This window comes from Pleurodeles waltl, chromosome 3_1 (assembly GCF_031143425.1).
Source record: "Pleurodeles waltl isolate 20211129_DDA chromosome 3_1, aPleWal1.hap1.20221129, whole genome shotgun sequence".
NCBI classification, from domain to species: Eukaryota; Metazoa; Chordata; class Amphibia; order Caudata; family Salamandridae; genus Pleurodeles; species Pleurodeles waltl.
In genome coordinates, this window is record NC_090440.1 from 285,002,709 (window position 1) to 285,028,973 (window position 26,265).

Sequence of the window (26,265 nt, forward strand, 5' to 3'; positions counted from 1 at the left end):
TTTAAAATAATTAGAGACGCAGGTGAACCAAACTTTCCAAAATTATTTGCTGGTTCACTAAAAACCTCAAATAAATTATTTTTCTAAAAAGGAAGAGCTTGGGGTCTGCATCAGCAATGGAAATGCCTAGCTGCTCTCAAGTTGCACTTTTTACTACCAGCATGTTTGTTTGCAAGCAGTTCAATTTGAAAGGATAAGGAAACAAATTAACAAGACGACATGAGGTTTGTCCAGGATCACAACTGGCCAATGGGTGGAGTGAAATTAGAACTACAACACAGCTAACAACAAGACAAATTATACCAGACCATCTTGCAAATATTATTTCTACAGAACTAACAGACATAAAAAGTCACATTTGCTTTGTCACGCAGCCTCAATTTTTCATCAGGGAGATCCTGATAAAACCGTGTGCCAGATGAGAATATAAAATGTGCAACGTTTTGTAGTCTGTTTCAGCAAACGGCCATTGAGGTAATACTCTACTCTGTGAAAGGCACAGCCAATACTCCGCACCATTTTAGAAGCACCAATTCTTTACTTGGGATACAATTAACTATTGACATGTCTATATTACAGGTGAACAAATCATGTAGTATTTTAAATATATATCATTCTAATGAATAGACTGGCAGAGAAAATACCTGTGCAGAAATATCACTAGAGAAAAACCTCAAAATGAAGTGTTTTAATAAACATGAGAACACAGCTTACAGCTCTAAAAAGTCCGTTCCAAAACATCTTTCATTCACAATATCAAATCTACTAAACATCTATCTCTAATATTAATCTAACCATGAGCATAAGCCTACTCTAACCAGGACCCTTGTCGTAACTTTTAACCCCAACCTTATCCCTCACATTAACCTTTATCCTAGAACACTTTAGCCTCTTTATCCAATCTTAAGGAGAACTAGAAATATTTACGGCGAGCTGTACTACTAACTGAGGCAACTAAAAATTATGTTCAGATTCCATTAAATGACAATTCCTTACTTTGCATTAGTGAATATTAAGTTGTCTTATTCTCTTGCACTTTGATCAATGTGTACATTTAAAACCACTCACTAGCAAAGTACCAATTTTGTAGTACTTTTGTAAAGAAAAAAAAAAAAAGTGTGCTTACTTTTGAAAAAATGCTTTTCACTCTAGCAATAACTAAAGAGGAGCTTCAATCATATTTATACTTACTTGACAACCTGGTGTTGGAGCGTCTCTAGTATACAGTGGAAACTGTCCTCTTTCTGCTTTCCCTGCAAGTCAAAGAAAAGTTATCAGGCATTTTTATTCTTATTGGAGTTTCTACTAAATTAACTATTCTAAACATCTATTCACTAAACAGTAAATATTGTAAATGTTTGGAGAGAAGGCAACTCTCAAAATAAAGGCTCTAAAACAATTTATGAAAAAACACGGGGTCAAACAGCTTATGGAAACAATTTTACACTGAAATAGATCCTTCATAACTTTAGTGCCAACAGTAGAAAACAGCTTACATACACATTATGTATACTGAAAACTCAATATTACAAACTAATATTCTGCAGAGTTATTTGCTTCATGCTGACATGAATAATGTTATGTCCTTAGCAAAATATTGATGGGGCCATTGTCCACAACCTAGCCCTACTTTAGGAGATTACACGCACCACCAATATTCATTACTGAGTGGTATAACATAAAAAGCCTTAGAAAATGAGGCTTTGAAGGGCCAACTGGACAATACAGATGAAGAATTACAATAACTTATAACCAGACCTAACGAATGTAAGTCAAGAACAAACTATTATACATTCATGTATGCATATGTGTATATATGGAGAGGTATATCAATACATAAACCACACACACATAGAGATGGGTCAAGTGTTATATGCTTGCTACCTCTTGAGTATGGGGAGGGACCATGATTTATAAGAAGCAAACCCTTGGGTGGGCCTTTATATCCCTTTCCTACCTCAATAATGGTAATGAAGAGTGTATTACTCCCAGCAAATCTGCATAAATGGTTTATGCTATGATGTTCTTATACCATATTTAATTTAAAAATATATATCTAGTCAGTACAAGCACACAAGGGGATAAGTACATGGAAGGAGGAAAAACATCTTAAAATTGGCCTTGTGTTCTATCACCTTACCTATGTGAAATCATTGTAATAAGAAACCTGCAAGGCATTAGACAGTGTATTCTCCTGTTAGTTACACTATACATTAACAATAACATGAATTTTGACATTTGCACTGTTGTAGTAAACATAGGCATTTAATAATATGCATGTTCCAAAAAATGCTTTAGCTAAATTTATTTTCAATTATTTACATGCAAGCGGGAAGGCATACTCTATCTAAGGAAACCACTGCATAATGACTTGATTGCTCTCATTGAGTGAATAAAATGTCCAGTTTGCATTTTTTCAAAGAAGGTAATAGCATGGTGTCTTATCCCGCATTATTCTAAACTAGGTGCTCATTTTGAAATACTTTCAGTCTGACCAGTTCAAGGCTCAACGAACCTTTAAAGCTTACACCAGATTTTTAAATTTTCAAAAGGCCAAAATGGCATAGATTTTGTTTCTCTGAGTGTGTACAATGTGCGTGAGTGGGTACACATGATTAGAAAGTGGGGTGTGATGTGCACTACCTTGTCATTTTTCCTACGGCAGCAAAAAATATCAGGCCAGCCCATCTTCATTCTGCACACTGGTCGTTACCAAGGTGCAAAACTAACTTTGCACTAGGCAGCATTCTCAGTTAAAAGATAATTTTATTTCACTTTATTTTATTAGTGAGACATCTTAATTTGAATCTCTTCCTGCCAATTTACTTACAGAAGACGATTAATAGTCAAAGACAGACAATCTATACATTTAATAAAAGACTAACAGGAGCAATAAATAATAAAAAAATGCCAAAAATAGGCCAAGTAGTGGACGTGATAACAAACTCCAGTAAGGAAAGCAAAGCAAAGCATTTTAAAACATAGTAGATATAGGAAATATTATTACCATATTTATCTGTTTCAGACTCTTTTTGCGTTTGGGTGGAAAGGGAATGGGTAGTGCAAAAGTAAAAACTGCCAACGAAATAAAAAGGTCTTTGAAACAACATTGAAAACGAAGAAAATAATTTACAACCTATTTTCAATGTGCATCACGAATTTCATTTAACAAATGTTAATGAAAAACTTTATCTCATGCCAGCTCCTATCACACAGAATGAGTTGTAGAGGTTACCAAATTTTCTATTTGATGTAAATACAGCTCATAATGGACTAATAAAACCGATATACGGAATGACACTGCACAAAAGATTTCAATTAACCTTGAACAAAAACGCATATTTTATACCACATGGAACGAAGTAGAAGTACTATAAATTAGTAGTAGTTCTTATCAAATTTATGAAATAAACTTTTTGTTTTTTCAAAAAAGAAACTTCAGGTGTCCAATAATAAAATAAATAAATTTTTACTCAGTACTTAAAAAAAGACAACTTTGAAAGCCCAAGGCACTATTGAATTTTACATCTAAAGTCCGTTCACTGTTGTTTTTTATGTCCCCTGTAAAACTAACAGGAACTTACCGAGAATGTCCCACTGAGTAGTAAATTAAGAAAGAGGAGGGCACGTTTATTCTTAGAGTGTCTAATAACAATTCAAAATGAAAGAACTGCCAGGAAGTGAAAACACTTAATAACTTGAGTACAGACAAGAGTTACCTTTTTTGCAACACCTGCCGAATATATTGTAATAAAATATAGCAATAAATCCATGGAGTCTTTAGAGATAATACCTACAATCATTAGTGTTTTTTAAAATAAAGACGACCTTCCGCTCTCAATCGCTATGGCAAGAAGATTGCTAGGACAATAAGCGACCAAGTGCCTTGTGGACCGAAGGCACACTCAAACCACCAATGACATGTCTTGCGGTGCCAGGACTGCTGCTGCTATCCATTATTATGAAACATAATTCTCTCACAAGCCAAAGTTTATTTCTTATAAAACACTTCATCTCCTCAATGAGTGGATTTCACCAACAATATCAGCACCTAAATAATTACAGAGAAATTTACAGTGAATACATTGTTTGATTAAGAAATTGATAATATGCCCGACGGCTGTGTCATGAATGATTTAAAGTGGGGGCTGGCAATTAGAGCATGCGAGGTCAGAGGGGGCACAACTGCACACTCACACCCAGGCATTCACATGCGCACACCGCCCCACTTACATCACGCACTCATGTATACACACACTCATCATTAATACACACACAAAACATCAAGTAAAAACATTAACATTTACTCAACTGCAGTGTCTCTGGAGGGAAGCCTCAGAGATTTCTGGAGGACTGGGGTCTGCTGCCTCCTCTCATTGGCTGATTCAGGGTCAACCAAAGAGAGGCGGTGGAAGTTCCTTACTCGTCACAGAATGGGATGGGGTCATTAAAACTGCTGACTCATTCAAGTCACTGATAGACAACTCAGCCCTGGCACTTCAGGGCTTAAAAATGAAGCACCCAGGTCTGACGCCATCACAGATGCTCCCCCTCGTCATGAGAGGGAGGCCTGTGAGATACTTTGCAGAGCTGAGGAGGTCACATCCATGGGCTGTGACATATTCTGCCAGGCAAAGTTCAGCTCAGGAAGCCAGGTGCCTGCACATTTAACTCATGTTTAGTTCCTGGCTGCCTGACCTGGAAAAAAAAAAAAAAAAAGGATTATCAGGATGACCTCCTTTCAGCCTGACAGACACTCTTCATGTCAGCCATAAGGTAGGGGCCTGGCTCTCTACCCTTAAGAATGGGCCACCGTTGTTTAAAGTTCATTAGCAAGTGTTTCTAAATGAAAATGCACCATTGTCTCCTAACTTTCAAACCCTAGACAGCCCTGAATGAAAAGAGCAGATATGAGGTGAATATTTGGACCTCCAAACTTAACTGGCAAACTAAATAAGCACCAATTCTAACTTTTAAAGATGTTTTATTCTTTAAATTCTAACCTTCATAACAGAATGGCAATTAATATTTAAAAGGAGGTTGGTTGTTCATGCAAGCAAAAGGTGAACGGGGCAAATTTGAAGCTAGTCTGGAATTCACTGGAAATGAGGAGTTTATTCTCATTAACGTTCTACCTAACAAAATGTGGTTGCAATCAGCTGCACGAAGGCAGTAACCTGGACAAGTAGGAAGCCAAGTTCCTGATCTATAGGCAGACACTGGCACTTAAGATAAATCAACCATATCACCCCATGTGTTTTTATGTGTAGGCGAAGTCTCTCCTTAGCAGTAGGCTCTCCACTTGTCTCAAGCCAAGTGTGGGCTCCCTTGTAGTCTGTGTGCATGAAACTGATTTGCATTGAGAAACACCTAAGCACTGATTGTGAGTTAAGTGGCCACGCAAAGAATCACATAAAGGAGAAGACTGCAGGTAGCACAAATCTTACATTAGCAAATAAAGGAAATATTACATATACGATTTAATTTAAGATTTGTGTCTGTGTGTCATTAACACGGAGACATGCTGACGTCCTGGAGAAACATATTGGAAGCATGCTCTCCTAGGCAGTACTGAAAAAAGAAAATGGTGTTTTTGTTTAAAAAAAAAAAAAGCCAAGCACTAAAGTTCTGATGTAAAAAATATGCCATAAAATACTGAGTGTGTGTGACTAATCACTTTTAACCTGCTGCTCACATAAACAAACTGTGACGTTATCACCAAAACAGCCTATCAATTTAAATGTCCTACCACAGCTGTACTTCCTTGGCCTGATGCAAATCCAAAGGCAACAGAAGAGAAAGGATGTATGAAGGATCTGTGGTGGGAAGTGGGGATATTTCATACACGTTTGTCCCCAGCCAAGACAACAGAGCTAGCGTAATTAAGTCAGAATTGTATATGAAGTAAAACAAGGTGTAGGTGAGAATAGGGATACCGTTGATTTGGGTAAGTTTCAGGTGACAGTGTGCAGTAAGTGGAAGAAAGATAAATTATTTTACTGATGTAGAGAACACAATGCCAGAAAATGGACAGCTTACTCAAAACACCACAGGAGTTTGCAGCCTCCCAATCTTGGATCCAAGACTGCACAAACAAAAAATGTCTCAAGTGCTAAAGGTTCAGTCAGGATTTCCCCTGCGGCACTGAGTGGTGTTTGTTTTCTTCTGATTGCTTCTGCAGTGAGGATAGGTACCGTGATTGACTGATCGATTGATTGATTCGAGCCAAAACTTTCACATAAAGGACACCTAGAGCACTGCTTTTACATGATTGCTTATCCCAGACAAACACATACAATGGGAGTTCGCACGTCACGGACTTTACCGGGCACTTCATTGATTTCACAAAATATCTAGAGTACATGAGTTAAAATAAAATATATAATCAGAAGGATTGTGGGTTTTTAGCCTGTCCGTACATTTTTACCTGGTTTACCTATCTTATTTCATTTACCAGATAGCCTGAATTCCCTCTACACTTTCAAAAACTTAGTAGGATAACAATACCTTAATCAATGAAGCATAGCGTGATTTCATTATTACTCCTTTTGCTGTGTATCACCATTAGTACCACTATAAAAGTACGGTGGATCATCTGTCGTATGGACTATTTAAAATAATGTAGTCTCGTCTTAAAAAAAGGCAGGTGCTAAGTTTTGCTCTATTTGTGCTTTAGATGTAAATAATATTGTATTCTATTTAAACAGCAAAATCTAGGTACTTAGGATCTTAATTATTATGTGGCAGCTAGAAGCCAGATAGCAGTTAATTCAGAATAGCTGCAGAATTTTCATACATATTCTAGCGCTACAGCTGCCACAGTGTCTTGTTCACTTCTTTTCGTAAAGAGAATAAGACAAAGTGTAATGAAAATTTAACAAAAGTAACAACCACTAGTAATGTAAATTAAATTATAATATATGCTGAAATATCATCGAGAATGCATCAATTATCATCCATTCTCACTGCCACTTCAGATTGGGGGGGGGGGGGAATGAGGGATGTCCATGCAAGTCCTCTACATATCCTCTTAATATGCCAAGACGTGTACAAGCGTTTTAGCAAGCCCTCACTGTATCCACACTCTCTAACTGTGCTCTGGTGGTAGCTCGCAGACACAAGAACCAAGGAGGTATGGCTCCTGGATTGAAAAGCGTTCATCAGGCCTAACCACGAGAAGCCCACAAATCCACTGTACTTTCCAGTCACTAAAGTCCAAAATCCACTGCTGTGCAAAATAATATCTTCTAGTTGGTGAATAGGTGCAACACAACTGCACACTCTAATCTGTAAACATGCAACTGCAACTCATCTCCACTCCAGTTCCAGGCCCCAATGAACACTGTGGAATTCATTACAGTGCGAGTTCAGCTTTGACTAATGCTGTGGATGGTCCCAGATGCTTCCACACCATGCACAAAACTGGATTGGAGTTGCTTCTATTAAATCACTTAATCTCCATTTCACTATTCGACTTTATAAAACCCAAAGGAAAGTGGAAAACTACAGGAATCTACTTTTTTCGCGCAGTAGTTTTGGTTAAAGGGCGTATCGATTGGACAAAGTCTGCAAATCAAGATAAGCCATTTCCAACAATTCCAATATTAATCCTGCTCTTGTGCTTTGTTTGCACATCCATATACAATAAAGGACACAGAAAATATGCATTCAAACCTCTACATGCCACAACTGCAGTTTAGAAGTGTTTTTAGAAAGTAACACAGTTGAAACACATTTCTATCTCATAATGTGCATGCATAGGAGTTTATGTCGGGAGATGCAATATTTCTGCTAAAGCAATTTGCCTACAAGTAGCCATCAGGCAGCAAGCAAAGAAAATCCCTACTACGCAAAATTATTTGAAGCAACATGAATCATGCTGCTCCCATTAACCAGACTCAGCATTTTCCTTCCTGAAAATGAGAATCACACACAGAATGATAAACAACTTTGACCAAAGAATGCAGAATTCTAAGCAGCTTTAAAACAAATATTCGTTCAAGGGTAAAATTACAGAGGGTGCACAGTTATTTGTTATGAATGATTTGTGCAACAAAAGAAAGGCTATTTCAGACCAGTGTGTGATAAATAAACCAAAATACAGATGCTGGCTTTTTATGGTAGGTAAGACAAATTCTATCTCGGTATCATTACAGGCCAGTGGTAAAAGGCACGGCTGCGCCAACCGCTGGGCATTTAATATTACTCTGACTCGTTCGCAGGAATCGGTTGTTGCTAGCATTAGAAGGTGAGACTCGGTGCTGTTCAGTAACTTTGTACGTCGTATATCCAAGCCTTTATTACAGTGAAAACAGATATTGGTGTTTATTGCTCTTAAGCTCAAAGATCAAACTGTTTTTCCATGCCGGTAGGTCTGGGTTAGGTCTGCCGTTCATTCTCGTGCATCTCGCTAGAAACATATGATGACCACAGTACAGTCTCACAAGCCTTAGAATTACTATCGTGTTACTGGTTTTATTTAGGTGACTTCTCTGGACCAGAGAGGCAGCAGGCCACTTGCAGAGTAGTGGAAGAAGAGCCTGGTAAGCAGGTGTGGGTATTTACAATGTTCTGAGACTAACAACCTGTGGAGTGACAGTGAAACTGGCTTAACCACGAGTAGTGGAAATGTAGGTTTTGCCAGCTAGCTTAAGGCAAAGGTGGTAGCGGCAGTTTATGTTTCACCCAAACGTTTAGAACACATGCAGCAAATGCCCTAGCAATGCCATATGGGTCACCTCATGGAGTCTCAATCCCAGGAAGCTGTACTATTATATTAATTAAAGCATGAATTCAGTTCCTTTGTTCCTTTCATCGCTCCTTTTCCGCCCTATCTGTTGCAGCCTACGGCTACATTTACCAACCTGATGGTGCAGGTTAACCTCATGGCACACGCTGTGATGATGGCCCATATAGTTGCAGAAAAGGCGTATTTTCAGATGTCAAGTCTGTGCATCATCTAGCCTTCCTACAAGGGAATAAACATATTAACTTATTTTACTCAAAGCTGTAACCATTTACCTTCCATCTACTCATCACTTCCCAGAACCTTTGAATCCTGACACTTCCAGGTCAAGGGTAATTAAAGTGGCTCCTTGTTCTCCACTTCGAACATTTTGCCAACCTATCTGGGTATATTTACAGGTTTTAAGTACCGTATTTATCGGCGTATAACACGCACCTCATTTTAAAAGGAAATTTCAGAAAAAAAAAACATTACATTTTATCGGCGTATAACACGCACACATCATTTGCCCCCTATTTTCAGGGAGAAAAAGTGCGTGTTATACGCCGATAAATACGGTAATTTTGTGAAGGATCAAACCAAGGACAATGGGAGCACTTGAGTGGGGATTCCTACTGACCTCAGTTGCATCCATTCCTGCCACTGGCACTAGGCCCAACCACACAGGTGGTGCAGAGTTTTCATCGGGACAGGTGGGGCAATGCTGGGTGATAGGAATTTTATGGATTCCTGCAGATTCCAGAAGTTTCCTTTACAGAAATATAGGGGAAATGCATGATGGTTGGCAAAGTAGGAGGTTTGCAGGGCACTGTGGGTAAGAAAATGGTGTGGGGTTCATGTGAAGCACACCACCCTTGACTCCTAAGAGTCTAGTTTTCAGAACTCTCTCTGTCTGGCAGGTTTTTTGCAGATGGAAGTCTAACCAAGCTCAAAAAGTGCACCTTTCACCATTGCAAGTGGGACGATTTTGTGAGCTGCCAAACTCTCCTGGCCCATATTTAAAATCAACACCCAAAAGTGTCAAATGTCCTCTTGCTTGGCATTGGGATGAGATGCTTTAGTCCTCAGAGGAAGCAGAAAGACTGCTTCCCCTTTCAGTTGGGGTGAAGGCATTACCATGCCCATGGTGGTGGACAGCCGTGACCACTCAAAGTTTTTTTTTTTTTAAATCGCCTGGCGTCTAGTGGGGGATTTAGAAATACTGTTTCCCCATTTATTTGGGGTGGAGCATGGCCATGCCCATGGTGGGCAGATCCCGCCACTCTTTAAAAAAAAAAAATAATAATAATATTCCTTGGCATCCAATGGGCTTTCTGCCTCATGGGGGCAGATCGGGGGTAGGGGGGGCTGCGTGGTGTCTAGCAGTGGATTCCTGCTTGGGGATCATCCTCCTGCTGCGATCCCCAAGCAGGGATCCACTATGGAAAGATATTATTGGAAAGGGGAGATTTTCCTCAATCAACAGGCACCTCTCCTGTTAAAACCAGTGCTCGGGGGTCTGAAATATACCTCCAAGCACCGATTCAAATGAAAGTAAATGAGCCAATTAGCTCGTTTTACTTTCACCTTCCGTGTAATGACGTTAGCATGTGTGGCGCACCGATTGGCATTACATGGCAGGGAAACAAGCAGGCTTGGTTGCTGGAGAAGCTCTTTCCCAGCAACCAAGGCTGAAAATATTAAAAGGAAATCCCTTTGAGCCGTCCTGCGCACATGCCCAACGTGTGTGCAGACTGCTTCAAGGCGACCTGCACACACCAGGGGTTAAGTGATTACTAATGGTGCAAATAAAGTTTTAGATTTCAAATGACACGTTTTGAATAAACAGATACAGCATTAAAGCATTAAGAGATGACAGTGGGAGTAGTGACAATGAGGTTGCAGTCCATGCTTATATAGCAATGCAACTCTATAAATGTTGTGTGTGTGTGTGTGAATATATATATATATTCACACACACAAAAAACAGGTTTAAATAATGTTATACTTAAGTTAAAATTAAATGGCAACGTAACGTTTTAAGGTACAAAAACACAAACTCAACAGTTCTAGTTATCTTAATTAACTATAACTCATACCCTAAAATAACATAATTCACACCACATCCAAGCACAGTTTTCTCATCAATAATTTGATTGTAAATAGTGCACTCATAGAAGATGTCACGAGTGACGTAATATGTGGGGTATTAAGCACTGCATGGCAAAGGAGTATGCTAAATTTATCTTAGGGCACAAGTTATAGTTACTTGCGATAAATATAACTGTTCAATTTCAGTGGTTTCGTACGTGTAAAACTTTACCTTGTCACTGAAATTTTCCCCTTAACTATAGCCTTACTAGGCTCCAATAGGGGTCATCTGGGTGGGCGCGCAAGAGATGGCTACCACACAAGCAGAAATAAACGGGACGTTTAGGAATTACTACTCTAACTTATACACTAAACGTACTTCGTGCACAGCTACACAGCTAGAGGCCTTTCTGGCGGACTCCTTCCTACCCCAACTACCACAAATAGACAGAGATGGAATTGAAACCCCTATAACAGCAGCAGAAATAGAATTAGCCCTTGCACAGCTGCCCAGGAACAAAGCGCCTGGCGCGGATGGCCTCCCATCGGAATATTACAAAGCCTATTTACCCAGCCTGAAATCCCATCTGCTAGAAGTGTTCCAGGAGGCGTGGAATAAAGAAAGCTTACCCATATCTCAAAGGGAAGCTATGATAGTGGTACTCCCTAAACAGGGTCGTGACCACACGGATGTGAAATCTTATAGACCACTATCGCTGTTAAATACAGACTGCAAAATATTAGGCAAAATACTGGCCAACAGGTTAGCCCCCCTCATGCACTTATTGATACATGCAGATCAAAGCGGCTTCATCCCTAAGCGTAACACCTTCCTAAATATTCGTAGGTTGCTGAGTATAATAGGAGACACCCCCAAGAATGCACAGGAGGAAATGGTGCTCTCATTAGACATAAAAAAGGCCTTCGACACGCTCGAGTGGGACTTCCTGCTGGCCACGATGGCTCGCTTGGGAATAGGCCCAAATTACATCCGCTGGGTTCGGACATTGTACTCTAGCCCGAGCGCGAGGGTGAAGTCAGGTGGGGTGATTTCTGATAGTTTCCCGATCACTAGGGGGACACGGCAGGGTTGTCCCTTATCCCCGCTATTGTTTGCCATAGCAATGGAACCGCTAGCGGCAAAAGTTCGCCTCATGGAGCACAATTGGGGAATAATCAGACACGGGTTACACCACACGATCTCACTATATGCAGACGACGCTTTGATATATATCAGGAACGGCTGTGCAGCTATTCCACCCGTAATATCCTTATTGGCTGAATTTGGAGGCCTGTCCGGACTTGTGGTAAACTGGGAGAAGTCGTGTGTCTTTCCCCTGGTAAAAAGGGCTCCCAACAACCATGATCCTCCAGAGGTAGGACACCTTAAGTGGTGCCCTACAACATTCAAATACCTAGGGATAAACATATACCATGCCACGGAAGACTTAAGAGATGGCAACCTGGGGAAGGCGCTAACTTCCATAAAAGGCTCCTTGCAATTCTGGAACAAGCTCCCCCTCTCGCCGCCCGGCAAGGTGGCGATTGCTAATATGTTGATTCTACCTAGGCTATTATATTACTTTGCGGCCCTGCCGATAATCATCCCCAAAAGCTTCTTTAGTAATCTGAACACAGCGTTGCTGCAGCTTATTTGGGGTGGAGGCAGAGCGCGAGTGGCGCTATCCACATTACAACATCCGCTGGATAATGGTGGCCTAGGAACTCCGAATTTTGAAAAATACTACGCAGCCGCACAACTTCAATGGGTCCAACATTGGATCCACAGACCAGAGCAAGCGGAACCTATGAGCCTAGAGCCTCGGCGGAACGGGACCCCCCTTTTAAATTGGCTATCGTCAAAGCCCGTTAGAGGGGCATTGGTCAACCCCTTGCTCGCAGCTGCGTACGCGTGCTGGGCCAGGTACGTGCAAAAAAGAGCGGATAAGCTTCCATACTCTCCACACGTCCCGCTGAATTATCTATTGGTGGGAAATGCAGCTGGGATGCAAGCTGTGAAGCTGTGGAATGAAGCAGGAATACTGACTGTAGGGGATTGCTATGAAGACGGGAAATTAATGACGTTCGAGGCTCTCCAGGCCCTCACGGAGATAAATACGGGGCAGTTCCTGACATATCATGCCGTATGTCACGAAATTAGGAAAATATGGGGAATGGGCACCTCGGAACCAGAGATCTCCCCTGTGCTCCACCAGCTCCTACAATATAGTGACCAAACAAAAATAATTTCCAATCTATATAAAACCCTCAACAGGACCCCAGATACGCAAACGGGGAAAGCATGGGGCAGATGGAATGTAGTACTCCCCACTCCGATCCTACTGGATGATTGGCCCAAGGCCCTATCCCACATCAGAGGTGTGTCAAGGAATCCCAGATTTAGATACACCCAATTTAATTACACGCATCAAACATATCTTTCCCCAGCCAGAATAAAGCGCATGTTCCCTGATGCAGTATCGCTATGCCCCAGATGTAGATCAACGTCAGCACCCTTCTATCATATGGTATGGGATTGCCCGAATATACAAACGGCCTGGGCGCAGGTGGTAGAGGAGGTATCTGGACTAACGGGACTTGTACTGGTTGCAGACCCCGGGTCCTGTCTGCTGGGACTAAGGAAGAGACCAAAAAAACAAAGACATTTACATAAATTCGTAGATCTGGCCTTTTTAATGTACAAAAGGTTAATAGCAATGCATTGGAAAGCCTCTAAGGCTCCTGATCTGAAATCCTGGCACTCTCTAATAATACGCTGGGCTCGTACTGAATACCAGGTACTAAAAAGAATGGTGCGTGAAGGGCAACAACACACAGGATGCTCTACATGGGAGGATATGGTGACAAAGCTGGAGGCCAAAAACGATGAGAAGCCGCATTGAATCGGGGCACGCGTAATCGCAACAAACACAGCACAAGTTCCCTTGCACCCCCCAACCTCGGAAACAAAATTCATAGGATACCCAGGCACCACAGAATGGGCACATCACCTCCCCCCATTTGTCTAATAATAAATCGCCCATTAAATCTATGTCACCACAGCCTTAGCGATGTGTGGGGAGCAGAAAACCAGGGGAGCCACCCGCATACACCAATCAAGTTGAGGCCTTCCTTAGACATTTAGGGAACCCATACACGCAAAGCAAGGTCCACACTGGTCTCAAGCGGATGCCTATGTAAAATAAAAAATGAAGGATAAACCCATGGAGGGTACAGCCAGAAATGATACTGCAAGATTAGAAGTATTCCGGGAAGTGCATATTAGGGGGGTGTGTAACTGTTACATGACGTAGATAATTAGTCAATGTTTTGGTTTATCCTGTGGTTGCAAATTGAACAATTTGTATCATATTTTGAAAAATAAAACCAATAAATATATTAAAAAAAAAAAAAAACTATAGCATTACTGTAAGCTTTTGTTTTTTCAGTGAATTTCTAGGAGTTTCTTTTCATTAAGTAATTTTCTATCACCATATGTAAAGCCAACCCCCTGCAAGCAGCCAGCCCCATGCCACGCACAGCCAAAGTGTGCCTGCAGTCAGGGACTGCATCCAAACCGCAAGGGCAGCCAAACTGCACTGTGTATGACTTGAGGCTAGGCCCCTCTCCCAAGACACTACAGGTCCTGGGGACACACTGATCTGAATCCTCCTTCCCCTCCAATGAGCCTCTTTGGGCCAAGGGATCCAACCCGAGCCCTTTGGTTTGTTTTTTAAATCAAGGGTAAGTGGGAGCACGTGGCCCTCTCCCCTGAACCACTAAGGGCCTCATCCCCCAAGGTGCATGCCCTCCTCAGAACCAATAGAACCAAGGGTCCAACTCACAGGGGCCTTTTATTTTATTTTTTAAATAAAGGGAGGGGGATTGCACCTCCCCCTCTTACCCACTCCCTAGAGCAGTGGTTCCCAACCTGTGGTCCGGGGACCCCTGGGGGTCCGCGAAGCCTTCTCAGGAGGTCCGCGAGAGCCTAGAAAATTTAAAAATATTAATAAATATTTACAAATTAGGTCCCCAGCTTCCAGTAATGACTCAGGCAGGGGTCCCTGGATTCCCATGATGATTCAGTGGGGGTCCCCGTGTTCCATTAATGTTAAAGTGGGGGTCCACAGAAATCAAAAGGTTGGCAACCACTGCCCTATATCCTATAGCGGTCTTGGGGATCCCTTTCCCTAGGGTGCTGGTGGGTGGCCCAATTTCCACCCAGGGCACTCACCAAACAGTGTGCTGGGGAGCTCCAGAGCTCCCATGGTCCCAACCACGTCCCCAATGCACTCATCCTGGGTGGCTGTGAGAGCGGACATGGCTCCCACCCAGGACGAGTATCTGTTTTTGAAGCTCCTGCCGAGTTACAACAGACATGTCTTTCCTATCCCTGTTTCTTTGAGCAGGGAAGGGGTGTTTGTTCTCACCCAGTGGAGGTTTAAAAATGCACCCACCAGGCCGGAGCAGACTTGCTTCCCTGCCAGCAATTGTAAGGGCAGGGAAGCAACTGTGGCACTGAGGTCGGCACCCCAGGATACAGTAATGGAGCTGGCAACGAGATACAGGGTTCCTCGGGTCTTTTGAGCCCCAGGCTGTCTTGTTATTTACTTATTTTTTACATTTAGGCACAGATTAGCTGATCCTCCCCAATTTGTGGCAAAGTTTTAAAAAACATGTTTTTGAACCCCTGACTCAGGACGGCTTCCACCACATCCTTGTTGATGTAGCAGCCAATCAGTTTTCAGCATAAGATCTGTTGGATCCGGAGAGCCTCTGCGGTGTGTATTTATTTTATATTTGTTTCTATGTTTAAGTTTTCAACACTGGTGTCGGCCCCTACAGCTGCTGTCTGAAATATATTCTTTTGTGAAGCTTCTATAGTGCATAATGTTCCAAGTGTAACTAAAAGGAGAGGGTGCAATAGGGCTCTGGTGTGTTGTAGCTGGGACAGCAACTGGAGAGCAGAACAAAAAACACATTCATACATAATTGAGGAATTCTGTAGTCAACTAAAAGTGCTTATACTATTTAAACCACCTATTTAGCCATAATACTGAGAATGAAGCCACAAAACCAAGTTTCCATACAAGCATTGGAAATGCCAATAAGTCTGGAGTATAACAAAGTGCTTTTTTTAGTCACTGATGAGTTCAGGCATCCAATAATCTGATTCATCATTGCACTCCTATGTGCATTGATCCACCCAACTACCTATCCATAATTAAGCTGACACACAAACTCAACAAGCATATAGACAGTAAATTAAAAAGACTAAAAGTTGGGGGGAAAAAACGTGCCGCCACCTAAAATCGGCAGGCATGTGCTTGTAATACAAAAATAAAATGAAACAGCAGTGGGCAGTCATCTTGCAATGGTATTGTACACAGTTTACTGTTGCTTTAAAATTCCAAACATTAGCTGCAACATTATAAGCAACATGTTGGTCATCTTGAAATGGTAAAAATTAAGATAGGTTATGCACAAAATCACTTCAAGATGGCTGCTTAGTAAACCTAGCACTAGGCAACCATTTCAAACGTTAAAATGTATACAGTATTACTGTTATACGGCTCCAAGGAGGCCACTAAACTGGGTGGTTACCCTGGAACACTAGAAAATGGATACAAGATGGCCACCCAGTTAAAAAAATTAGAGGCTGCACAGGATGCAGCACACTGCAGATGAAATGAGCACTAACTTGATGGTTCAGTAGAACTGTCTGTGGAGCTCAAGGACCACATGGAAAACAAAAGGACTCGTCATCAGCCCAGACATTAAATCACACATGTTTTCAGATGTGTGCATGCTCGGATCATGAATCTCAAGGCAATAGAGCCAATGGCAGAAATGGACTAACCCACTGCCCTACACAATATGCTCTCTGACAGAAGCACAACAGGCATGATTCCAACAGACAGATGATGGCCGACCCAAAGGCCCTCTATATATGTATATGCAAACAGGGTTTTTTCTAAGCTTTTTTGTTTGTCTTTACAAGGATTTAGCAAACAGCTATACCTGCAAAGCCCTCCACACAGGGTCTAGCCTGGGTTATCACAGAGCAAATCTACCTGTAAGGCTGGACACAGGAATTAACTACAGTAACCTGGGAGATTTCCTGTAAAAAAGCCAATCTACAGACAAACATATTATAGTATCAATCCACTCTAAAAAGCCTACTGGTGGTAACGTACAATTTTCAAACTAAATAAGTCAGTCCTACTGACTTTGTGTAAACCTTCATAACAAACAGATTGGACCTATTGCATCTGACATGAACTTTTCGTAATCAATCAGGCCTCTACTATATATCAGTGAATTATCACCATTACCAACTCAGACCTACTATATTGGGAATATGCTTTCCTACAATGTAACAACAAATCAAGTACACAGTCTTCAAATTAGAAATATGTAGCAAACCAATGTTGGAAAATAATATACAGCCTGTCTGAAGAAAGCCTAACAAGGATTCTAAGAATGCAAATCTCCTAAATTGAGGGTTTTGCTGGAGCAATGACCACACTGGCCTCTTTGCCTATTATAGTAATCAGTGAGAATCCACTTAAGGCAACACCTATCTACACACTTTAATACAGTGTATAAAATGTATACCATTAATGACCTATTAACTATTAGAAATAAGTCTGTCCTGCTGAATTTGTCATACATTTCCACTATAAAAAGATTAGACAAAACCTTTGACAAACCTTTCCAATGACCCAATCAGGCCTCTATAGTTTTATCACTAATTTGTTATCATAATCAACTCCAGCCTACTGAATTCCAAAAAATACCTTTTTCCAATGGGAACTATCAGTATACAGTCACAATATTACAAATATGTAGAAAATTACAGTTTGGAAAACTATATGCAACCGTCCCTAAAATGGCATCAAGGATTTTCTACCTGGAGGGTTTGTCATACGGGGAAACCAACACCAATAACTTTGCCTACTATGGTAAACTGTGAGATACTCTGTAACAAAATACCTGCCTACAACCTTAAATAACCCCAATCTAGGACTACTGGCTTTAACATAAGCTTTTCACCATAAACAAGTCTGATCTTCTGTCTTTGTCACAACTGTTCATAATAAAATCAGGTTTATACTTTAGATCAATATCTCATTACCAAAATCAACAATTATTTTGCTTTACTGGGTATAGGTTTTCCCCTCATAGCAAAAAGTGCAATACAGGAACTCCTTTTCAGAGGAAGCACACATTTTCAGTGCAATCAAAATAAGTAATCAAGACAATCAAAAACCCTCGACCGAGCCAAAGACCCTCTTTTCATTAGTGCTTCCTACAGCAATTTCTGTTGATCTGTTGTTCCCATAATGTGTGGCAAAAGCTGTGCTAAGCGAAACAGACAACCTGTGCTTCATTTGTTGCGAATTGAACCACAGTGACGTGTGAGCGCATGTATTATGTAACAGACATAATGCTAGGCTTCCTTAATTTAAATTTTACAGGTCAGTAGGGTGGCGATCTTTTAGGCAATAAAGCCTCGCCATCTCCATCAGCACACATTTGTAATATATCCTCAATTCTGAGAATCAACTGCCAATATCCCATTAGTTTCACGTTGACCTAACTAGGCGGTGAGACCCAAGAGCTTTTAGGATTACACCAAGAGCTGCTAGGCATACAGCATGCTAGGTTATACACCCATTCACAAGACAGAAAACCACTTTTAGCAACTTAAAATGATGGCCAAGAAGATATCACCGTTACCAATAAAGTTAAAGATAATTGCAGCTGGTAAGTATTTTGGGATCTGAGACTTTACATAAAGTCAAAACACAAGCCATTCTGAGTTGTAACAGATAGAAATTGTTTAGACTATGACATCATCAAATTTTTTAATTGAGGCACTGAATAGTGGTTAGGCGTATCATCTAAAGCAGGGAGCTATGAGAAACCTATGCAAATGCATAGATGAAATGAGAGAAGACGGACTCATGTCAAGAAAAGGCTCCGAGGTTGTGGAAAAAGACCAGACATTGTGCCAATAAAGCATCACAGTAAGAGCTGATGAAAATGCTAAGGAAAATACTGGATGAGTTTGTCCACAAATGTTAAATATCAAATTTAAATCAACAAAAAGTAGATCTTTTAATGGACAAAATACATTTCTTATTGTAATGCTTTTTCTTGGGATGCTGGGATAATGATGATCTCTAGGCAGGATCCTATGTAGGGATTCATTTTTGTTTGTCATTTGTGACGAGACTACTTCAGTCAATAAACAAAAAAACACAAATCAAGAGCTAAAACGATGTAGGTGATGTATCCAAGACAATGACTATTGTCAAGCAGTCTGTAGGTGGATACAGTATAAAAGAACATTATACATCTATGATAAAGAATAAAAACTTTGACAAAAAACTGTATATTCAGAGGTTACCCACATTATTAAAATGTGAGAGATGTAGCCAGTTCTTCAAAAATCACGTATCACTTTCAACAGACATGTTCATCTCTTAAAACAAAAATTAAACAGTTCTTAAACTTTTGTACATTTTTGTTATACAATTGTGTATGGCTCAAATGTTTTCATCTGACCAAATAAAACTCAAACACTTTCAGCTGGAGGCCCTTTATCTGCAGTCCCTTTAGTTGTGCTAATAAAAACGGGCATTGGCAAAGCCGATAGGTCTCGCCTACAGAAGAGCTGTTGGCTTTGTCATGTGTTTTGCCATGTTGTAAACCAGTGTGGCTGCTGTTTAGCATGGATAAAAGTTAGTGATATGGAGCGTCATTGAGCGAAGTGGAAAAGTGGAGTACTGTGGAGTGGAGTGTTGTAGAGTGTGGTAGAGCTGAGTGGAGGAGAGTAGATTTTGGTTCAGTGGCAGAGAGTGTTGACGTGTGGAGAGGCATGGGGTGAATAGGGGAGAGTGGTTTAGAGTGGACTAAGGCAGTGGGGGTAGACTAGAGTGGCGTGAATTGGAGTGGGTTGGTTGGATTGGAAAGCGCTGGTCTGGAGAGGGATGGGTTGGACTGGAGCACAGTGGGTTGGTCTGTAGTGGGGTGGGGTGGTATGGGATGGGTTGGATTGTGGTGAATTGGAGTGGGGTAGATTGGATTGGTGTGGGGTGGATTGTGGTGGATATAGAGTGGGGTGAATTGGGATGGAGTGGGTTGAACTGTGATGGAGTGGGGTGGATTGGATTGGATGAGGTGGACCAGATTAGAGCGGGCGGTCTGGAGTGGGGCAGACTGATTTGGGGCAAATTGCTTTGGATTGGGGCACATTATTATGAACTGGAATGAGGCAGATTGTTCTGGAATGGACTGGGGTAGATTGTTTTGTGCTGGAGTGGGGCAGACTGAAGAGGGGCAGATTATTTTGGAATGAAACAGGGCTGGTTGTTTTGGATTACAGCAAAGAAGACTTTTGTACTGCAGTGGAATATATTGTTTTGGATTGGAGTGTGGCAGATAGTCTTGGATTGGAGTGGGGCAGACTGTTTTGGATTGGAGTGGGGCACATTGATTTGGACTGGAGTTGGCAGATTGTTTTTGATTGGTGTGGAGCAGATTTTAGTGGGGCAGATTGCTTTAGATTGCAGAGGGAATGCTGTGCTGGATTGGAGTGAAGCAAACGGTTTGGGTTTGTACTGAAACAGATTGGAGTGGGGCAGATTCTTTTGGATTGCAGTGGGCAGATTGTTTTGAATTGGAGTGGGCAGATTACAGTGGAGCAGATTGGAGTGGGGCAGACTGTTTTGGTTTGAACTGGGACAGATTCGAGTGGGGTTAATTTTTTTGGATTGTAATGGGTCAGATTTGCTTGAATTGTAGAGGGGCAAACTGATGAAAGGCACATTGTTATGGATTGGAGTGGGACAGATTGTTTACAACTGAAGTGGGGCAGATTGTTCTGGACTTGAGTGGGCAGAATGTTTTAAATTGGAATGGGACAGATTACAATGGGGCAGATTGGAGTGGTGCAGACTGTTTTGGTTTGAACTGGGACAGAATGGAGTGGGGCTAATTGTTTTGGATTGTAATGGGTCAGATTTCCTTGAATTGTAGAGGGGCAAGCTGATGAGAGGCATATTGTTACGGATTGGAGTGGGACAGATTGTTTACAACTGAAGTGTGACAGACTGTTTTGGAATAGTGCGGGGCAGATTGTTCTGGACTGGAGTGGGGCAGATTGTTTTGGATTGTAGTGGGGCAGACTAGATTGGGGTGGACTGGAGTGTGGCAGACTGGAGTGGAGTGTGGCAAACTGGAGTGGGGCAGATTTTTTGGATTGGAGTGGGGCAGCTCGAGGTGATTTGGGCTGGCTTGGAATGGGGTGGATTGAATTGGAGCAGGGGATTGGAGTGGGGCAGATTGTTGAATTGGAGTGGGGCAGACTGGAATGGGGCGGATTGTTTTGGATTGGCGTGGGTCCTATTTTTTGGGATAAGAGTGTGGCAGATTGTTTTGGAATGGAATGTGGCTGATTAGATTAGGGGGGTGGAGTGAATTGGAGTGTGGTGGACTGGAGTGTGGTAGACTGGATTGGAATGGGGCAGATTGGATTGGAATGGGGCGGATTGGAGCGGGGGGACTGGAGTGGGGCATATTTTTCAGATTGGAGTGGGGCAGCTCGGGATGATTTGGGCTGGCTTGGAATGTGGTGGACTGGAGTGGGGCAGATTTAATCGGAGCAGGGGATTGGAGTGGGGCAGACTGCAATGGGGCGGATTGTTTTGGATTGGAGTGGGTCATATTTTTTTTTTGTATAAGAGTGGCTCAGATTGTTTTGGAATGTAATGGGGCAGATTGTTTCGGATTAGTGTGAGGCAAATTGTTTTGGATTGAAGGGGGGCAGAAGGGAGTGGGTGAGTTGGGAGTACTGGAGTGTGGTGAATTGGGATGGAGTGGAGTGGACTGGATTAGAGTGTGGTGGATTGGAGTGGAATGGGTTAGATTGGGGCGTACTGCATGATTATGTGTTAAAGTATAATTTCGAAAATTACACAAAGGAAACAATGTCACCTTGACATATTTAGAACAAGATAATAGACCTCTTTTGAGAACAGCGCCCACGAGCAAAACAAAATATGAGTGCAAAGTAAGAAAAGAAGACTTGGCAATATAAAAAAAAAGTTGTCTATAGAAAATACAACTTTTCATTTTTGTTCGTCCTGTTGGGCATGTCTTTGCCAGTCACGCGCCTTTAGTTCGCAGTACACAAAAAATTTAAAAGAAAAACATGAGGGCAAAGTGAGCAAAGAAGATGTGGCAAACTAAAAAAAAAAGTTAACTACAGAAAATACAACTTTGCAATACTGTTTGTCCTGCTAAGCAAGTTTTTGCTAGTCATGCGCCTTCTGTTTGCAGGGCACTAGAAGTTAAAAGAACAGTATAGTACCTCAGTCACGACAGGAGCAGCAGGTAGGCACTGAGTAAGTTGAATCAATCAGTGCTTGGACCCTGCTTCACGGACAGGATCGGAAGTAATGATTTGGCGTCCATTGACTAATTACGAGACTGTTAAAAAGAGTGCCAGGCAAGCCAACAAATAATAAGCTAAGGGTGGGCTCCAAGCCTTTTTCTAATTACAACAGCTTCTTGCTAGCGATATGCATGCTCTATCACAGGCTCGACTCTAAAAGAATACTATTGTCTTTAAAGCTAGACTTGGCAACAATTATCAGAATGGCTGTAATCTGTGGCTATTACACAACCGACAAATCTACAAATACTCTTTTTCCATAGCCTACTCTAGTTTCGTCAAAAGTAGTATGTCTACATGACAAATTGAACAAATGCGGATATTAATATCAGCAAACAGACAAATAGCATCATAGAAGTGCGGTAAGGTACTACTGAGGGGTAACTCAGGTTCTTGCATGGATAGATCTACAGCACCTTTCATGAATAAAGACAGTTTATGAGAGAAGCGCTCTCACATGATTACGTCTGCCTTGGAACTGCTAGGGAGACCTCATTTGCCTGGAGGCAATACTGGTGGTGGAAGGAAAAAAAACAACAAAAAAAACACTGGATTTAGGCATTGCCACTTTCATTCTAAAGCGTGTTACTAAGGCACAAGTATGGGCCATGCAAAGCACACTCAGGTGTGCCATTTTACATGATAACTTTTTAGAAAGGAGACCAGATTTGCTGAAGAAATGAAGCTCTCATTTATCATGAGCTAGACCAGGGTAGTATGCACTGCATTATTTCCTACTGTTTTGCCCCTGTGCTTGCAGGTTCTTGCTTACAAATACAAGCAGCAGTAAAGGAGAGCCATCAGTAATCACACAAGTGTTATGACACACAAACATCCTGAAACCCAAAGATTTCGTATATATGATGTCCTTAAGTAGAAAACGAATACCATTCCCATCTGCTGTGAAAATCTTTCAATTGTGGCTTCAATGTCCATCTACTATAGATGTTTTCAAGAATCCACCCATTTCAAGCAGCAGAAAGGTGGGTAAAAGAAGGAAATGCTGCCAAGGTACACAACCCTAGGAGCTATCACTGGTTGAAATCTCCTCGCTAAAGAACTATAACCCCTGAAAAGATGTGGCCAAAATACGGTCCACTTCACTGATTGGTGGCAGGTAATTTAACAAAAGAGAGGCTTAACCTGAAAAGAGTAGGTTTGCAAAATACACAGATATGCAGATGGAATCCACACTCGGGACCATGGTGCATATCAATGACCAACTACTCTCCTGTTTATCAGCATTAGACAGACTCTCTCAGGCTCTGGAAGTGCAGTTTATATTTCTTCATTGCAAATGTGAATAAATGTTCTGTAAAAAGTGGTAGGTCGATTACATGAATCGATGGAGGGAACACTGCCAGAAACGCACCAGCCTGTAGCCTAAATCCAGGTATTAACTATTTATAGTTATTGTCCAGGCAGGATTAAACAGTCCAAGGGAAATCACAAATTTAAAAATATTATGTTATGGTCCATAACTTTATAAAAGAACACAAATGTAACAATTCAAGCTCAGGTGTAGGTAGAGCATACCTTTAATAGGTGTCTTTGTATTGTTTTTTAGACAGAGTACCTACCCCTGGCTAACGGGAGCGCCAACTATGCTGTTAGCTGCAATGAAAACGATTTAAGATCCAATGCCAAGAATTGCAGCTGATGGACTGGCTGTACATTCCCCCCAGGTTCACACCATGCCAAATCGCTCACTCGGCTATGAAAGATGAGGCGGCGGAAGAAGAAAATGCAAAGCGCTAGAGAGATTAGGCGATAAAAAGGAAAATCCCTGCAGAGGTCAGTCACTGGCGGGTCGCAGTTTGTAATCACTATTCGAACACTGCCTTTATCTCGCCACACGCTCCATCTTACCGCTGCGCCCCGTGTGTGACAGGCCTCTGAACTGCAAGCGCCTCCCAATCGATGCGTCTGGTAAGTGTGGCGGGAGCACCAGTACTGACTCATCCTTATTAACAGTACAAATAAGAGCCAGCCACAATATTGGATTTTTAAAAATCTTTGCAAGTGGACTTAAAAACGCAAGCATTGCTTGTTTTCTAAAAAGCAAAACGTATTTAATAGTACAACCGAGTTCTTCTGATGCGTTTTTTTTTCCATATGCAAGGAGCGATGGCTGGGTACCATGAGGAGGCTTGGATTACGGCGGTATTAATAGCAACTTAGTGCATCTCTTCATTACAGTGTTCCCCGGTACAGCATTTCAGAGGTAAATATGGCTGATGATCTTGAAAGCGCTATTTGCAATGCCTGAGTTTGCTCATAGTTAACATAATGTGGCAGTTTAGCAGTCCGGTTAAGATGGCGAGGTGCAGCAGGGCTGGAAGGTCATGCAGTCCTAGAGGCCCGAGATCTGTCTAACAGCTGATGAAAGACAGATTAGAGGAATGCTCTAGATCAGTGGTCTTCAAACTTTTTAATGCCGAGCCCCCCCAGTTGAAAAATAAAAATCACTGGGCCCCCCTCAGAATTTTTCACAATTATTTTAGAAAGATGCCAATGTTTAAATATGTCTAAACCTATTTAAACATTGCAGTTAAGTACTGTTACCTTTTTAAAACTGCAATAACATGCTTCTGCTTAAAACAAAGGCATGTTATCTGTATAATATTTCTTTTGGCCAGAGTTTGGCACCCCCCCCCCCCGATCACTTGAGGCCCCCCCAGTTTGAAGGCCTCTGCTCTAGATAGTGGGAGGCGCTAAAGAAGAGCATAGCCAAGAGCAATGCAAAGCTTTAGGGCACAGTGATCAATAACCACAGGTCAGTTTTATAGGAAAGGTACGAATACCGGAGGCATAAATGAGGTGAGACACTCGCTTTATCGAAGGACTAGGCATAGGCGTTAGTCAAACAGGCCTCAAAAAGTGGAGAGGGACAAATGCAGACTGTAATTTGCAATGCACCTCTGAATCAATGCTGAAAAAACGCCCAGTGCCTTGGACTTTGTAAAATGCAAACCGGTAAAGAAATAGCACATTATTGCTCTAGAACACACAAGCTATCATCAGAGAGAGCTTAATTGAAATGAATTGCTATTTTAAATGATTTGAATATCCGGTTAATTGGGACAGTGGGCTGTCATTATTTGCTAATAATGTACTTCACATTCACACCTCCCCTCTCTCCTGTCCTTAGGCACTCTAGTTATGTCCAAGAAGAGGCAGTACTTCTAGCCCCTCAAATTAAAAAAAATAACCTTGGCACATCATCTTGTTCGGACACCACAAGTACTTCACCTCTCATCAAGGGCTGCGAGATATATTATTACAACAGTAGCACATAGATCAATTACTCCACCTGCAAGGTGGGCAGGAGGAACCTAGGAGTAAGCAGGGAGTAAGTAGCATCAAATCTTTGAGCAACACCGCCCATCAGATGTCATACTTCAACCAACACATTCTTCAGCACCCTGGTTAAAAAATACTTCTAACGGAAAAAACGCAACCGAAGATACAGCAACAAAACAGTTATATAAGAACTGTCCTCACAATGCTCAAGAAGAGGGCCAAATGGAACTCAAGGCAGAGACTTAAAACACCGAGCTGACACAAGACAACAAAAAACCTATGTAATAGTTGCAGAACACCAAAAACGGGCAGCGATATGGCACGGTATACTATAATGAGGGGACCCATGCATGCCAGAATAACTGGCCCCCTGGAGAAGGGTTTGGTGGGCTATAAAGCAAGGCTGATTTCTTCATTACTTCCTGAAAAGAACAAGCTAGCATAAATACAAGAACTACGTTGGTAAGCATGACTAGAGGTCTTATGCTCGGGAGGACCAGTTGTATTTTTGCTTTCAGTCCACTGTGCACGGAGGCTTAGCAGTACTGAGGCCATCACAAGCTTCAGGAAAGTCAGACACTTGGCATGCCAGCTCCCTCGGTTGGCAGGTCTCCCGTGAATCGCAATGACATTACAGAACTCAGGGAATTTAACAGGCGAAACCTTCTCCCTCCTACACAGG

At 41.7% G+C, this 26,265-nt stretch overlaps 1 protein-coding gene across 8 annotated transcripts in view; it reads right to left on the bottom strand.

Annotated features, from left to right (window-relative positions):
* The window catches only part of TCF12 (transcription factor 12), a 641,728-nt gene that overhangs the window by 353,293 nt on the left and 262,170 nt on the right, over positions 1-26,265 (bottom strand). For all 8 annotated transcript variants that reach the window (XM_069222409.1, XM_069222403.1, XM_069222408.1 and 5 more), the window contains exon 6: positions 1,192-1,253. In XM_069222409.1, the coding sequence (XP_069078510.1) occupies positions 1,192-1,253 (62 nt within the window). The remainder of the gene's footprint in view (positions 1-1,191; positions 1,254-26,265) is intronic.